General features: G+C 47.8%; 2 protein-coding genes across 2 annotated transcripts; one reads left to right on the plus strand and one right to left on the minus strand.

Moving 5' to 3' along the window:
- Nucleotides 1–59: 59 nt before the first annotated feature.
- Nucleotides 60–3,209, minus strand: LOC146893711 (testis-expressed protein 19.2-like). Its single transcript, XM_085692654.2, has 2 exons — nucleotides 3,095–3,209; nucleotides 60–1,810 (listed from the first exon to the last, which is right to left on the minus strand). Exon 2 carries the CDS (start codon nucleotides 1,524–1,526, stop codon nucleotides 531–533), a length of 996 nt encoding a protein of 331 aa, XP_085548780.2. The 5' UTR covers nucleotides 1,527–1,810; nucleotides 3,095–3,209; the 3' UTR covers nucleotides 60–530.
- A 6,884-nt stretch (nucleotides 3,210–10,093) lies between these two features.
- Nucleotides 10,094–11,782, plus strand: LOC146893712 (testis-expressed protein 19.2-like; the record flags this gene model as incomplete). Its single annotated transcript, XM_085692771.2, has 1 exon — nucleotides 10,094–11,782. A coding segment is annotated over one exon (1,215 nt), but the record flags the coding sequence as incomplete, so codon positions are not given.
- Nucleotides 11,783–16,464: the final 4,682 nt, after the last annotated feature.

The following is a 16,464-nucleotide window of genomic DNA, read 5'->3' on the forward strand; positions in this document are numbered from 1 at the left end:
CTGCTGCAGTACCAGGTATGAGGACACCATGTGAAGGGAAAACCATCCACATCAAATAATAAAATTTAAAACACCACTTTATTCAACAGAAACAGTGAAAGGGTCATGAATAAAATCAAACAGTATAAATACTCTGTACAATAAGCCCTGAAACCCATCTCATGACCCTCTTAGATCTAACTACAGCACACGCCAGGTCCCCCAGGGCCTCAGAGGACATGCACGTAGTGGACAAGAGCTCTAACTACTCCCAGGACACCCGATACAGAACACCCCACCTACACAAATAGCTAGCCCTCACCTTCCAAACACTGAACAGTCAGCTGAGCACAGCTAAACTCCCGCTGTAAACATGCCAGTCTTCCCTGTGAGGTCCTGAAGCTTCTAGACTGTTCCAGAAGCTCCCCTAAAATTCTGGACCAACCATTCCCTGCAACTCAGAACAGGCAACCTCTGGTTCTTCATATTCCCTGTGGATCTGGGACAATGGGTGCTGCCTGAGTTTCAGTGCGTCACATAGTGTGGAATTCTTAAGTAGGCTCATTAGAGGTAGATCTCAGGTCCTTCAGAATCTCAGTATCTCTGACAAACAGCCTCTCCCCTGGTTCCCTGGTCCAGACCTCTGGGATTTCACTCTGCCAGGGCAGGTAGGAGTGCACCTTGAAGCCTCCCTCCCATAGGGTGCAGTCAGCAGGCACCAGCTCTAACCCCACATCTGAGTAATGCATTATGCTCAGCCTCCAGCGGTTCAGGGCCTGCTTTTGAGGTCCAGTCTGTAGGTAGGCCAGCAACATGGCTTTAGTGTCCAGCAACACCTGCCAGCGATTGACCTGGGTCCTCACAGCCCATAAAGGAGTCATTGACAGCAAGTAGCAGACGGTACCAGAGCCATACAACACCAAGTTGAAATCCAGTCTTCCTAACCACTTTCCTACTAGCTTGTCCATGGGCCAGCGGGGGCTCAGCTCCAACAATACAGGTTGCTCAGGAGATGGGTCCACATTGAAAATATCCCACCAAGAAAGAGGGGGAATGGTGCACTGGTGGGGGCAGGGATAGAAGCAACCTAATCTCCAGGGAAGGGCCTGATTCCAGTCAGCATTCTCGGAGCCTGGGTCCAGGGGTACAGCTTCCTCAGGTCCCAGCTGTGTCCCTACAGTGCCTGGACTCAGATATCCAGGACTTGAATTGTCACTGATGGCATCAGACAGATGTTCTTGATCTTCGGCACAGATTGTCCCTGACAGATCCTCTGGCCCGGATTCTTCTGTCGGCTGAGATTCTACCTCAGGCTGAGATTCTTCCTCTGGCTTGAATCCTGACTCTGAGAGTTCCTGAGACTCATCCTGCATCGGTTTCTCTTCCCAGGAAATCATCTCCAGCAATATTCTATTTGCATGGAAAGCTGCCTTGAAGCAAGCAAAGCAGATCTTCATCTGGTCTCTGTGGACAAGCTGGTATAGCCATTCCACATAGAGGCAGGACATGCCCTTGGCCCCATGGCGAACGTTGCCTGGGGGACACATGGCCAAACAGCTGCCTGTAGCTGATGGACGGAGAGAGGAAGACTTGACTGATGGTCTCAGGATCTGAAGACCGTGTGATGCTGGGGTCAGGCGGGAAAAGTCGAGAATGGAAGAATCATGAGAAAATGGGGTACAGTAGGGGGTCTAGGGTAGTTTGGGCTTCAAGCTATGGGGAAGTATGTGAGACCTGGGTGCCAATTCAATGGCTACCTTCTTAGAGAAGTGGACAGTCTTGAGATTCCAGAAACTTCTCCAGCTTCACACTTGCTCCAATGTCTGGAGTGCTGGAAAGAAAACGAAAGAATGAGGCTTGGTGTCCCCTGCTGAGGACGACGTTGAGCCCAGAAAGGAGGAAAGCTGGGGTCAGGTCCCCTGGTTCTCACTGTTCTCCTTGAACAGATTGGGGAACCCCTTAACCAAAGACACAGGTACAGCAGCTTCCTTTGGGCTCATGACCCCAAACTCATAGGTGGGCATGGCCTCCCAATGAAGGTGGCCCACCCAGACCGATATCCAACCGATATCAGTGCAGGCAAACCCACCCAACCAGTCCCCACCACGCCTTCAGCCCCTTCCCTTCCTTGCCTTCCTGGCTGAGCTCCCAGTTAGCCTTCCAATGGACACTGACTGAACCAAGGCTCCCCCACCACAGCACCAGGACTTAATAAATGGCCAACAGTCATAATGCTCGAGTTATTTACATGTCTTCCTTGAGCCCCAAAATGCAGGAAGCTAAGGCACTGAGTCACCCTGCTCCTCTCTCCCCAGGTGTGTGTATGTTGTGGTGCCCGCTCACAGGACGCATACACTGCTTCCCTGCTTGCACCCAAGTGTCCCTCTGCCTCCTGTAGGCAGCCTCGAGGTGCCCTATGTCCCTGGGTCATCATCCCTTTGAGGGACATGAAGACCTGGACCTGCAGCTTCTCTTGTTTGGATAAGAGGATTCCATCTTTACTGTTTCTTTAGTAAAAGTTCTTTAAAACTTCGGAAACTGCTCACTGGGCCCTCGACTTAGTTTTAAACACATTTCCCCCTCTCTGTGTCTTTTCTTATTAAACAATTTTTGAAGGGATTCTTTTTGGAGTTTATTTGTAAGGGTTTTGGGATTCCTAGAAAAATGAGGCAAAGGATACAGGGATCCCATTGTCCTTTCTTTTGAGTTTGCCCTTCACTGAGGTCTGTTTGTTTAAATCTGGGAGCAGCACTCTGGGTGTCTTCACTGCAAGCAGGTGCTCACTGTCTACTCTGGACATCCCCCGGTTAGGACATGGGTATGATGACATGCCCCTTCCACCACAGGTCCATGGGCACCATTTCACTCTCTCTACATATGGCCCTTGGCACTCTGCCTTCCTCAGGCCCTAGAATCACTGACATGCCCTCTGAAACTGTTTTGCCCTATCTAAAATATCACATGCTGGCCACAAGCAACAAGAAACTACCTCAGTTTCCTTCCTTGGGAACACACAGCTAAGTTTCCCAGGTGCCCTGGGGCAGCAGGAAGCAAGGTTCACTTCAGGGTTCTGTAATACTCCATTAACTGGACACACCTCTGTTTATCCACTCACCTCCTGAAGAATACTGTGCTGCTCTCTGGGAGTTTGACAAGGAAAGCTGCTATGTTCAGTTGTGTGCTTGACAGATACCTGGAAGTTTTCACCGGCCCTGTGTGGTCTTCTCTCCTTCTCCTCGCCCCTCTCCCTTATCAACCTTGTGTCTGTGAGCTCTTGAACTGCTCAGCTGTCTCCTCTTCAGCTTCAACTAGCCAGTTGTCTCTCCTTGGTCTTGCCTTTGGGCCTTACTGTTCAACTGCCAACACCTGTGGGATTTGAATGACCATGTTTCCTGTATTATTGTGTATTTGAACACTTGATTCCCAGTTGGTATGGCTGCTTTGGGGATGTTTATGGGGATGCAGGCTTACCGGAGATGTATGTTACTGGCGGTGGCCTTTGAGACTTTGAGAGTTCTTGACCCCACCTGCTTCCAGTTTGCTCTCTCATCTTCATGTTTATAGCTGGAGATGTGCTTCTCACCTTCCTGTTCATCCTGCCCCTTCCCTGTTGCGTTTCTCTTCTGTCAATTTGGTCTATAAGAGAAAATCTTTTTTTTTTTTTTCCTATTGTGAGTACTCTTGGTCATGATATTTCATCTCAGCAACCAAAAAGAAGTTAACATACCACTGCTGCCATGCCCCCACTTCTGGGCTGCTTTCCTCATGTTACCAACTCAGCCTGCACTACTAAAGTAGATAAGAAACGACCACTCCCCAGGTGTTTGAAAAGCTGGGGAGAAGGCTCAGTTGGTAAAGCATTTGATTTGCAGCCGTTGGTCCTCAGAACCAACGCAAAAAAAAAAAAAAAATCCTGAGCGTGGTGGCAAGTGCTTGTAATGCCAACACTGTGGGGTGGAGGGCAAAGACAGAAGGATCTCTGGGGTTCATGTCTGCTGGAATTAGCAAGAACCATGTTCAGAAAGAGACCCTGTGTCAAAACAGACCATGGAGAATGATGAATACACCTGATGTTGTCTTCCGGCATCCGTTCACATATGTGAACACACACACTTGAACATGCAAACATACCTAAACATACATTATAAATATAGAAATTTATAGGCTGAACGTGGAAGTACATGCTTTTGGTTCAAGAATTTGGCAGTCATGTCTGGGTCTCTGGTTCTTTGAGACAAGGCTGGTCTACATTGCAAGTTCCAGGTCAACCAGGGCTAGATAGTGAGACCCTATTTCAGAATGAACGAGATACACAGAGACAGAGCAGCCTTTTATTGGCCCCAATACTGGAATATCAAAAGAGGCACACAGTAGGTTATACGACAATGCTTTTTATAAGCCTGAGCAACCTGTTTATTTAGCCAGAGACAGGGGTTTGGTCTAATCATAGCTTGCCTCATCTGCTAATGAAAATGTGTGTTTCAACCAATCATAGTGCGCCTCACAAACAAATGAGGGTTTGTGTTCTTACCAATCATGTCTGTCTTTTGGCACTAATCCCAAGCCAGCAGTCTCTCTGCTAGACCATCAGAGGAAGTGATTCTCCTCTGGCTTTAGAGGAAATGGTTACAGGGTCATGGAGTTTTCACCAGGGCTCCTGAGAGCAAAGAGTCCCCTACAAATTGTTGGAAACACCTTTGCTAGAGCGGCACCTGAAGGAGCCAGGCTGCCATCTATAATAACTGCAGAAACGTTACATTTATTTACAGATAAGCCGAAAGTCATCTTGAATAATACAAGCTCCCCCCCCGAAGCAAAATCAGCAGTTAACCTCATGATGTGATATTTTCTTTATGACCTAACAAATAATGCATGCCTGAATATTAGAGTGGGGAGCTAGCCACACGAGTTGGCTAAAGTGGAAGGCAGTGGAGGCTCACACCTTTAATCCCAGCACCCTGGAGACAGAGGCAGAGCGATCTCTGTGAGTTCAAGGGCATTCTACTCTACACTACCATGAATCCATCTGAAAGAGAAACAGAGTCACACATTTGAGCCCAGCACTTGGTTTCACATGACTTTAATCCCAGCACCATGGAGGTGGAGACAGGAGTGATATGGATGGAGAGAGAGGGGAACATAAGGTGGGAGGAGACAGGAACTCAGGGCTTTCAGTCTGAACATTCAGTTTGAGGATTCATTCGAGACACATTCTTGCCCCCTTTGGTGTGAGTATTTGGTAGAGGTAAAAGTCTCTCTAGTGACTGGCTTCTTTACGTCCTGTTCTTTCAGCATTTACCTCAATTCTGACTCTGGGTTTTTATTATTAAGACAATTAGAATTTGTGCCACATGGTGACCTATATTAACTTGCATAAACAACAGTTTTGTTAAAATAGTTCAAGACCAGGTAATTACAAAAAGAATACTGAGCAGTCCTTAACATTTCAATTCCAATTTGGCTTTATACTTTTTTTAAGCACAGTAATTTATAAACTTTTTAAATGGATTCTGTTCAGTGCAAGCATGGCAAACACGGCTGTAGCAGGCCTTGTCCTTCTTGCTTTCCCTCTGCCTAGCTAAACAAACCTGTTAGATTACATACCCAAAGCTGGCAGCAAGGCCTATTCCCTTACATGGATACTTTCCTATGTCAGAGTCCTTCCTGAGGATGAGGACAGAAGTCCAGCAAGCTAAAGCCCCCTTTGGTTCGCCTAATTAACATGCCCAACCTAAATATCCCCTTGCATCCTAGCCCATTCTAACACAGACTTCCCTTTTCCTCTTCTGAAAATTACACATGCAGGTCATTTCTGCTGTTCTTCTGCCTGAGTCAGAGAGCAGCCGCTTTAACATTTCTTTCCCAGTAAATAAAGGATTTCTGTGTAAACAGGTATTTGTGTGTGGTCTGTGAGAAATCTGTGGGCAGGAGGAAGCCCCTGCTGTGTGCACACACGTGGTTGGGGTTTTCAGGGTGAAGTGTGTCCTGTATTTATAACCCTGCAAGGTAGTTTCTTCCCTTCTTTCCTCATTGGCTGAGTAATCAGAAGGCTGCAGGCTCACACATCATCTGCAATATACATGGGATGTTTTCCCAGTGGAAACCATAGGTGGGTTTATTTCCACATTTTATGTCCTGATGCTTTAAGTGTTCTCTGGTGTATGACCTTCTTACCTGTGCAGGTTGTTACACATGTGTGACTGTTAATAGTTTTCTGTTCTTCTTTTGTTAATGTTGTGAGGCTAGAGAATGTGGTTCAGCTGTTGAGAGTGTTGCCTGCCTCCAGTTCCAGTCGTGTTTGAGTTCCTGTCCTGTCTTCCTTCACTGATGAACAGCAATGTGGAAGTGTGAGCCAAACAATCCCTTTCTCTCAATACACTCCCCCCTCAAATATTGTTGACTGCTTGAGGAAGGCACCCAGGTCTCTGTGAGTTCAAGACCATCGTGGTCTACAGAACAAGCTCCAGGATGGCTCCAAAGAGACACAGAGAAACCCTGTTTAACAAAAGAAAACAAAAAATAAAACCTCCCCCAAAAGGATCCTGCACAAAAATGCGTTTAAGGATCAATGAGATGGCTTGATAGGTAAAATCTCTTACTGATGACCTTAGTGACCATTCCTGGAAGAAGAGACTGGTCTCCTGAAAGTTGACCTCTGACCTACAAACGTGTACCGTGGCCTGTGTGCACCCACAATCACAAACACTCACAGCAATAAAAGTCAAATTAAATAATGAAAACAAAACAACAGCAAACTGTGTGCTGAGCTGGATGCTCCACCAGGAGGGAGAGAGGACGAACCACAGACAGGACAGACCATGTTGGGAAGAGACACTGAGCTACACATGGACCACAAGATCCAGGCCAATGAAGCCAAAACTAAGCTGCTGCCTCCTTACTGTGCTGTGTATGTTATATAGCAGTGTGATGCCCTCTCTCCAAGAATGAGCATCAGACCCTGTGTGTCAAGAATTAAGACCCCTGAAGACAATGAAGAAAAGAGACACTCAAAGGTAGGTAAAGAGCAATGCTTGAGGTGGGTAATAGCAAACACCTGTAGTCCCCGTATTCAGGACCCAATGCAGGAGGATCTTGAGTTTGAGCCTAGCCACCTAGACTACATAGTAACCTTGTTTCAAAGAGAAAAAACAAAACACTAAAGCAAAGGAAACTCATAGTCGGATCCTATCATGAGGTTAATTGGTCAACAAGATTCCTCCAGGATTAGGACCTTCCTATTATTAATAACTGAACCACTTAAATCACCAGGTGATGCCAGGGCACCCAGGGAACTGCAGAAATTTCTAGATGGGACACTCACAGGCAGAGAGAACAGGCAGAAGACAATGGGAAGGACAAGGTAAGCAACACAGGCTGGTTATATGGGAAGGAGGGGTACGGCTAAGGTTTTAAACAAAGAACTTTGTGTTTATCTGTCCTATGCTTTCTCTGGAACATTAGATGAAGTGTTTCTCTCATCCGAAAAAGTAAAAACAGTTTCAGCGACATTGAGTGGACACAAACCATATCGACAGAAGAGAAGGCACGTGAGGGGAGGCAGAACAGAAAGGCGAGAGACACATCTCCAGCTACGAACGTGAAGATGAGAGAGCAAACTGGAAGCAGGTGGGGTCAAGAGCTCTCAAAGTCTCAAAGGCCACCGCCAATAATATACATCCTCCGGTAAGCCTGCATCCCCATAAACATCCCCAAAGCAGCCATACCAACTGGGACTCAAGTGTTCAAATACACAATAATACAGGAAACATGGTCATTCAAATCCCACAGGTGTTGGCAGTTGAACAGTAAGGCCCAAAGACAAGACCAAGGAGAGACAGCTGGCTAGTTGAAGCTGAAGAGGAGACAGCTGAGCAGTTCAAGAGCTCACAGACACAAGGTTGATAAGGGAGAGGGGCGAGGAGAAGGAGAGACGACCACACAGGGCCTGTGAAGACTTCCAGGTATCTGTCAAGCTCACAACTGAACATAGCAGCTTTCCTTGTCAAACTCCCAGAGAGCAGCACAGTATTCTTCAGGAGGTGAGTGGATAAACAGAGGTGTGTCCAGTTAATGGAGTATTACAGAACCCTGAAGTGAACCTTGCTTCCTGCTGCCCCAGGGCACGTGGGAAACCTAGCTGTGTGTTCCCAAGGAAGGAAACTGAGGTAGTTTCTTGTTGCTTGTGACCAGCATGTGACATTTTGGATAGGGCAAAACAGTTTCAGAGGGCATGTCAGTGATTCTAGGGCCTGAGGAGGACAGAGTGCCAAGGGCCATATGTAGAGAGAGTGAAATGGTGCCCATGGCCCTGTAGTGGCAGAGGCATGTCATCATACCCATGTCCTAACCGGGGGATATCCAGAGTAGACTGTGGGCACCTGCTTGCAGTGATGACACCCACAGTGCTGCTCCCAGATTAAACAAACAGATCTCAGTGAAGGGTGAACTCGAGAGAGAGGACAATGGGAATCCTGTATTCTCGGTGTGATTTTTCTAGGAATCCCAAAACCCTTACAAATAAACTCCAAAAAGAATTCCTTCAAAAGTTGTTTAAGAAAGAAAAGAACCAGAGAGGGGGACATATGTTTAAAACTCATTCAAGGGCCGAGTGGGCAGTTTCACAAGTATTAAAGAACATTTGCTAAAGAAACAGGAAAGAAGGAATCCTCTTTTCCAAACTGCGAGTCCAGGTATTCCTGTGCCTTGAAGGGACAGTGACCCAGGGACACAAGACACCTCAATGCTGCCTGCAGGAGGCGGACGGACACTTGGGTGCAAGCAGGGAAGCAGAGCATGCATCCTGTCAGCGGGCTCTAGGCCATATGCACACCTGGGGAGAGGGGAGCAGGGTGACTCAGTGCCTTAGCTTCCTGCATTTTGGGCTCAAGGAAGACATGTAAATGAGCTGGAGCCTCATGGGTGTTGGCCCTTGATTAGGTCCTGGTGCTGTGGTTGGGCGAGCCTTGGTTCAGTCAGTGTCCATTAGTAAGCAGACTGGGAGCTCAGCTAGGAGGCAATGAAGAGCAGGGGCTGAAGGGGTGGCTGGCACTGGTGTGTGGGATCATCTGCACCGAGGGGGTGGATTTTGGTCTGGGTGGGCCTCCTTCATTGGGTGTCCGCACCCATGTGTGAGGTTGGGGTCATGAAACCTGAGGAAGCTGCTGTACCTGGGTCTGTGGTTAAGGGGTTCCCCAATCTGTTCATGGTGAGAACTAGGGCACCTGACCCCAGCCCTCCCTCCCCGCTTCAGTGAGCTAAGCAGTCAGCCCCCAGGGAACCCAAAGACTCATATTTTTTTTCTTTTTCTTTCTAGCTCCCCAGACATTAGAGCAAGGATGAAGCTGGAGAAGTTTCTAGAATCTCAAGTCGGTTCACTTCCTCAAGGGGGCATTCATTGAAATGGCACCCATGTCTCGCACTACCTTCCCATAGGTTGGAGCCCAAAATACCCTAGAACCCAACTGCACCCCATTTTTCTTGGTTCTTCTATACTCGGCCGTTTCCAACTGACCCCAGAATCACGCCATCTGCAGATCCTGAGACCATCAGTCAAGTCTTCCTCTCTCTGTCCAATCAGCTACAGGCAGGCTTTTTGGCCATGTGTCCCCCAGTCAACGTTCGCCATGGGGCCAAGGGCATGTCCTGCCTCTATACGGAATGGCTATACCAGCTTGTCCACAGAGACCAGATGAAGATCTGCTTTGCTTGCTTCAAGGCAGCTTTCCTAGAAAATAGATTGCTGGAGATGGGAGACTGGGAAGAACCGTGGGAAGATGAAAACCTGGAACTCTCAGGGTCAGGAGCCATACCAGAGGAAGAATCTAAACCGGAGGCAGGATCCTCTGGGCCGGAGGCAGGATCCTCTGGGCCGGAGGCAGGATCCTCTGGGCCGGGGGCAGGATCCTCTGGGCCGGGGGCAGGATCCTCTGGGCCGGGGGCAGGATCCTCTGGGCCGGGGGCAGGATCCTCTGGGCCGGGGGCAGGATCCTCTGGGCCGGGGGCAGGATCCTCTGGGCCGGAGGCAGGATCCTCTGGGCCGGAGGCAGGATCCTCTGGGCCGGAGGCAGGATCCTCTGGGCCGGAGGCAGGATCCTCTGAGCCGGGGGCAGGATCCTCTGAGCCGGAGGCAGGATCCTCTGAGCCGGAGGCAGGATCCTCTGGGCCGGAGGCAGGATCCTCTGGGCCGGAGGCAGGATCCTCTGAGCCGGAGGCAGGATCCTCTGGGCCGGAGGCAGGATCCTCTGAGCCGGAGGCAGGATCCTCTGAGCCGGAGGCAGGATCCTCTGAGCCGGGGGAAGGATCCTCTGAGCCGGGGGAAGGATCCTCTGTGCCGGAGGCAGGATCCTCTGAGCCGGAGGCAGGATCCTCTGAGCCGGAGGCAGGATCCTCTGAGCCGGAGGCAGGATCCTCTGAGCCGGAGGCAGGATCCTCTGAGCCGGAGGCAGGATCCTCTGAGCCGGGGGAAGAATCCTCTGAGCCGGGGGAAGAATCCTCTGAGCCGGGGGAAGAATCCTCTGAGCCGGAGGCAGGGTCCTCTGAGCCGGGGGAAGAATCTGAGTTGCAGGGAAAGTCTCAGTCAGCGAAAGAATCTCAGCCGAAAAAAGAATCTGAGTCAGGGGAAGAATCTCAGGTGGAGGACTGGTTAGGGCAAAGCTATGCAGAGGGCCAAGAAAATGAGTTTCAAGTTACAGTGGTCGTCACTAATCCTGTCATCCTGACACCAGGGTCAGGGACCGAGCTGAAGCCTGAGGAAGCTGTACCCCTGGACCCAGGCCCTGAGGATGCTGACAGGAATCAGGCCTTTCCCTGGAAATTAGGTAGGTTCTCTCCCTGCCCTCACCAGTGCACCATTCCCCCTCTGTCCTTGTGGGATATTTTCAATGAGGATCCACATCCTGACCAACCTGTATTGTTGGAGTTGAGCCACATCTGGCCCATGAACAAGCTAATAGGATACTGTTTGCAAAGAATGAATTTCCTCTTGGTGCTGTGTGGTTCTGGTACCGGCTGCTACTTGGTGTCAATGACTCCTTTATGGGTAGTGAGGACCCAGGTCCACCGCTGGCAGATGATGCTGGCCCCTGGAGCCTTGTTGGTGGCCTACCTCGAGACTGGACCTGAAAAGCAGGACCTGAACCGCTGGAGGCTTAGCATGCTTGATTCCTCAGAACTGGGGTTGGAGCTGGTGCCTGCTGACTGCACCCTGCGGAAGAAAGGATTCAAGGTGCACTCCTACCTGCCCTGGCAGAGTGAAATCCTAAAGGACTGGGGCAGGGAGCCAGGGGAGAGGCTGATTATCAAACATATGCGATTTCTGAAAAACTACTGAGCTTCCTCTTTTGAGCCTTCATTTTGAATCCCGAATATCTGGGGCACTGATACTTAGGAAGCCCCCATAGCCACAAATACCCTGGGACTATGAAGATCCAGTGATTGCCTGTTCTGATCCACAGGGAATGGTTGGTCCAGAATGTTAGGGGAGTTATCTGGAGCAGCCTAGGGGCTTCGGGACCTCAGAGGGAAGTCTGGCATGTTTACAGCAGGAGTCTAGCTGTGCTCAGCTGACTGTTCAATGTTTGGAAGGTGAGGGCTAGCTATTTGTGTAGGTGGGGTGTTCTGTATCATCCTGGGTGACTAGTTAGAGCTCTTGTCCACTATGTGCATGTCCTTTGAGGCCCTGGGGGACCTGGCGTGTGCTGTAGTTAGATCTAAGGGGGTCATGAGATGGGTTTCAGGGTTTATTGTACAGAGTATTTATGCTCTTTGATTTTATTCATGACCCTTTCACTGTTTCTGTTGAATAAAGTTGGTGTTTTAAATTTTATTATTTGATGTGGATGGTTTTCCCTTCACATGGTGTCCTCATACCTGGTACTGCAGCAGCCAGAAGAGGGCATCAGATCTCCTGAGGCTGGAGTTACTGAGGGTTTTGAACACCGGGGGTGCTGGGAATCAGAGATGGGACCTCTAGAAGAGTAAGGAGTGTTCTTACCTGCTAAGCCATCTTTCTAGCCCCAGTTGTCAGTGTTAATGGATGCCCTGTGCAGTTTTCCTCAGTGGGTCTTGAGGGAGAAACGTCCTCCCCCACTTCTGGCTTCAGGGTTTAACGGCTTTCGGTCTCGCGAAGCTGGGAATGGGGCACAGTGGGTTCTGTTCCTTCTGAGTCACGTGAGGAGAATGTGTCTCCAGTCACAGCCTTCATAACCAGCCGGAAGCCCCATGTAGAAAGCTGTGTGTCACTGATTGACACAGCATCTGCTCTAGAGGTTGGCAGGGATCTGTGTAGTGTCAACATGTCTGGTCTGTTCGTGTGAGACCATGAGACAGTGCTAGTGAGACCTCAGCATGGGCATGCTCTGCACAGAGGGAAGGACACACGAGGGTACAAGCTGCCCATGGTCGTCATCAATGGACACTGAGTGCCCATTGTCTTCTGCCTGTGAGTGGCCCATCTAGAAATTTCTGCAGATCTGTGTATCTCTGGCATAACCTGGGAATTTAAGTGGCTTAGTTATTAAAGATAGAAAGGTCCCAATTCTAGAGGAATCTTGCTGATCAGTTATACACATGTTAGGATCTGACTATGAGTTTTCTTTGGTTTATTGTTTTGGTTTTTCTTTTTGAAACAAAGCTTACTATGTAGTCTAGGTGGCTAGGCTCAAACTCAAGATCCTCCTGCACTGGGTTCCTGAACACGGGGACCTCAGGTGTTTGCTATGCCCACCTCAAGCATTGCCCTTTATCTAATTGAGTGTCTCTATCCTTTCTTGTCTTCAGGAGTCTTAATTTTTGATGCTCATTCTTGGAGAGAGGGCATCACACTACTGTATAACATACAAAGCACAGTAATGAGGCGGCAGCCTTGGAGTTGGCTTCAGCGGTCTGGAGCCTGTGGTCCATGGGTAGCTGTCGATCCTTTCCCAACTTAGTCTGTCCCATGTATGGTTTGTCTTCTCTTTCTTTTGGTGAAGAAGCATCAATCACAGCAACACTTTGTTGTTGTTTCGCCTTCATTATTTAACTTTTACTGTTGTGTGTGTTGGATAAGAATGTGGGTGCTCACACAACACATTACACGTGTGGAGGTCAAAGGACATATTTCAGGAGTCCACTTGGTTATTCTAGGAATGACCATTCAGGTCATCAGTTTTTACCAAGCAGGCCATCTCATTGGTCCTTAAACCCTTTTTTTTGTGCAGACCCTTTTTGGGGAGGTTTTATTTTATTTTGATTTGTTTTCTTAAACAGAGCTTTTCTGTGTCTCTTTGGAGCCCATCCTGGAACTTGCTCTGTAGCCCAAGATGGCCTTGACCTCACAGCAACGAGGGTACCCGTTTAAAGCGGTCAACATTTTAGGGGGCTGGATAGGGAGAAAGGGTTTGTTTGGCTCACACTTCCACATTGCTGTTCATCACTGAAGGAAGACAGGACAGGAACTCAACACGACTGGAACTGGAGGCAGGCAAAACTCTCAACTCTGAACCACATTCTCTAGCCTCACAATCATTAACAAAAGAACAGAAAACTATTAACAGTCACACATATGTATCAACTTGCAGAGGTAAAAAGATCAATCACCAGAGAACACTTCAAAGTATCAAGACATAAAATGTGGAAATAAACCCACCTATGGTTTTCACTTGGAAAACGTCCCATGTATATTGCAGATGATGTGTGAGCCTGCAACCTCCTGATTACTCAGCCAATGAGGAAAGAGGCGAAGAAACCACCTTACAGGTTATAAATTCAGGACACACTCCACCCCCACAACCCCACCCACATGTGTGCACACAGCAGGGGCTTCCTCCTGCCCAAAGATTTCTCACAGACCCCACCCAAACACCTGTTTTCACAGAAATCCTTTATTTACTGGGAAAGAAATGTTAAAGCGGTTGCTCTCTGACTCAGGCAGAAGAACAGCAGCAATGCCCTGCACCTGTCATTTTCAGAAGAGGGAAAGGGGAGTCTGTGTTAGAATGGGCTAGGATGCAGGGGGATATTTGGATGGGCATGTTAATCAGGCGAACCAAAGGGGGCTTTAGCTTGCTGGACTTCTGTCCTCATCCTCAAGAAGAACTCTGAGGTAGGAAAGTATCCACGTAAGGGAACAGGCCTTTCTGCTAGTCTTGGGTATGTAATCTAACAGGTTTGTTTAGCTAGGCAGAGGGAAAGCAAGAAGGACAAGGCCTGCTACAGCCGTGTTTGCCACGCTTGCATTGGACAGAATCTGTTCAAGAAGTTTATAAATTACTGTGCCTAAGAGAACTATAAAGCCAAATTGGACGTTGAAATTTTAAGGACTGGTAAGTATCCTTTTTGTAATTCCCTGGTCTTATACAATGTTAACCAAACTGTTGTTTATGCAAGTTAATATAGGTCACCATGTGGCACAAATTCTGATTGTCTTAATACTAAAAACCCAGAATCAGATATTGAGGTAAATACAGAAAGAACAGGGATGTAAGGAATCCAGTCACTAAAGAGACTTTTGACCTCTACCAAATCCTCAAACTGAAGGGGGCAAGATTATGTCTCTAAGAAATCCTCAAACTGAATGTTCAGACTGAAAGCCCTGAGTTCCTGTCTCCTCCCACCTTATGTTCCCCTCTCTGCCCATCCATGTCACTCCTGTCTCCACCTCCCTGGTGCTGGGATTAAAGTCATGTGAAACCAAGTGCTGGGCTCCAGAGTGACTCTGTTTCTCTTCAGACTGATTCAATGTAGTGTAGAGCAGAATGCCCTTGAACTCACAGAGATCCCTCTGCCTCTGTCTCCAGGGTGCTGGGATTAGAGGTGTGAGCCCCCACAGCCTGACCCCTATAGCCCACTAGTGTGGCTAGCTCCCCACTCTGATTGTCAGTCATGCATTATTTTTAGATCTTAGACAAAATATCACATCATGAGTTTAACTGCTGATATTGCTTCCATAAACAAAATCTTGTTCTATTTAAGATGACCTACTACTCCCCTGTAAATAAATGTAATGCTATGTTTTTTGCCTTTATAAACCTCTGACTTATGGAGCTGGAAGCTATATTTCCATATAGACCTGGAGCCAGTATATGAAGAAAACCTTCTTCTTTGTTAAAATGTGTTAATGGTCAGATTGGTGAATGTCTGTACAACTCACAGACCCATTACAGTATCACTGACAAGGCAGGGAGCCTCCACCTGTATCACAATGGAGAAAGCTAGCTGTAAGCAAGGAACACCACGTTAATACTTTTGACTTTAGAATATGGGTGTAATGTGACAAGCTCCTTAAGTTACGAACTTTATTTCTTAAAATAGAAAAAAACTATAGTGTGTGACCTGAAATTGTAAGCCAAATAAATCTCTTATCCCCAAAGTTTTCTTTTGTTAGCACATTTTTTCACAACCTCAGAAATGAAGACAGACCATCCTCTGTCTACCCACACATAAGCATAACATAGGGACTTCTCAGCAAGTCAGGAGTTTCCTCATGAAAGGCTGACCAGAACAAGTTTAGAAGAAAGCAAAGAAGACCAGGTGACACATGAACACTCACAAATATTCCTGAAGAGAAGCACTGTTGGACTTGTTGGGTCTTGTTGGAAGGTAAAAGGTTCAACCCAAATTCTGGATTTGAAAAGCTGTCAAACCCACCAATCCCAGAACTTGAAATCCTACCAATCTCCACTGTGGAAATCTCTACCCTGAAAAACTCTGTCCAAAGAAACCTTTTATACAACTCGCCTCCTGCTCAGATCCCTGCTGCTTCTCTGCGGAGCACAGGCAGCCACCATCTACAAGTGAGGGTTTATTTTAGCCGCTCTTATGTGTTTGTCTTTTGGCACCAATCACATCACAGCAGTCTCTCTGCTAGACCATCAGAGGAACTGCTTCTCCTCTGGCTTGGGCAGAAATGGCTACAGGGTCATGGGGAGTTCACCAAGGCTCCTGAGAGCCAAGGGTCCCCTACAAATTGTTGAAACCACCCTTGCTAAAGCGGCACCTTGAGGAGCCAGGCTGCCATCTATGATCACTGCAGCGTTTTCAAGGCGTTTATGCTGCCTCACGTGTAGTTGGCTGGGAACTTGACTGACAGTCCTTTTGCTCAAAGCACTAAAGATCCAATAGCTGCATATTATGGAATGAAATTGTCCACTCCATCTGGAACATGTTCACTTATTTACAGGAAAATCAGGCAGAGCTTACAGTAAAAGCCCTGATGAGCCTGTCAATAAGAGTAACTTTTAAAAGGTTTTAGCAAAGTTTAGCACCTTGCTGAATTATTGAGGGAGAGATGGATCCCCTGGATCTGTCTTGGTACCTTAAATTCCTTTATACTCTATTAATTCTTAGAGTTCTTTTGCTTTCTTTCTGTTTTCTTTTTTTGACGAATTCTATTGCCCTAGGCTGGCTTCCAAAATACTGTGTGTACCTTAAATTCCTGATTTTTTTTTTTGCCTCTATGACTTGAGTCTTGGTATCACACACACACAACATCATGCCCAGTTATTT

This window comes from Myodes glareolus, chromosome 9 (genome assembly GCF_982192425.1).
Source record: "Myodes glareolus chromosome 9, mMyoGla1.1, whole genome shotgun sequence".
NCBI lineage: Eukaryota > Metazoa > Chordata > Mammalia > Rodentia > Cricetidae > Myodes > Myodes glareolus.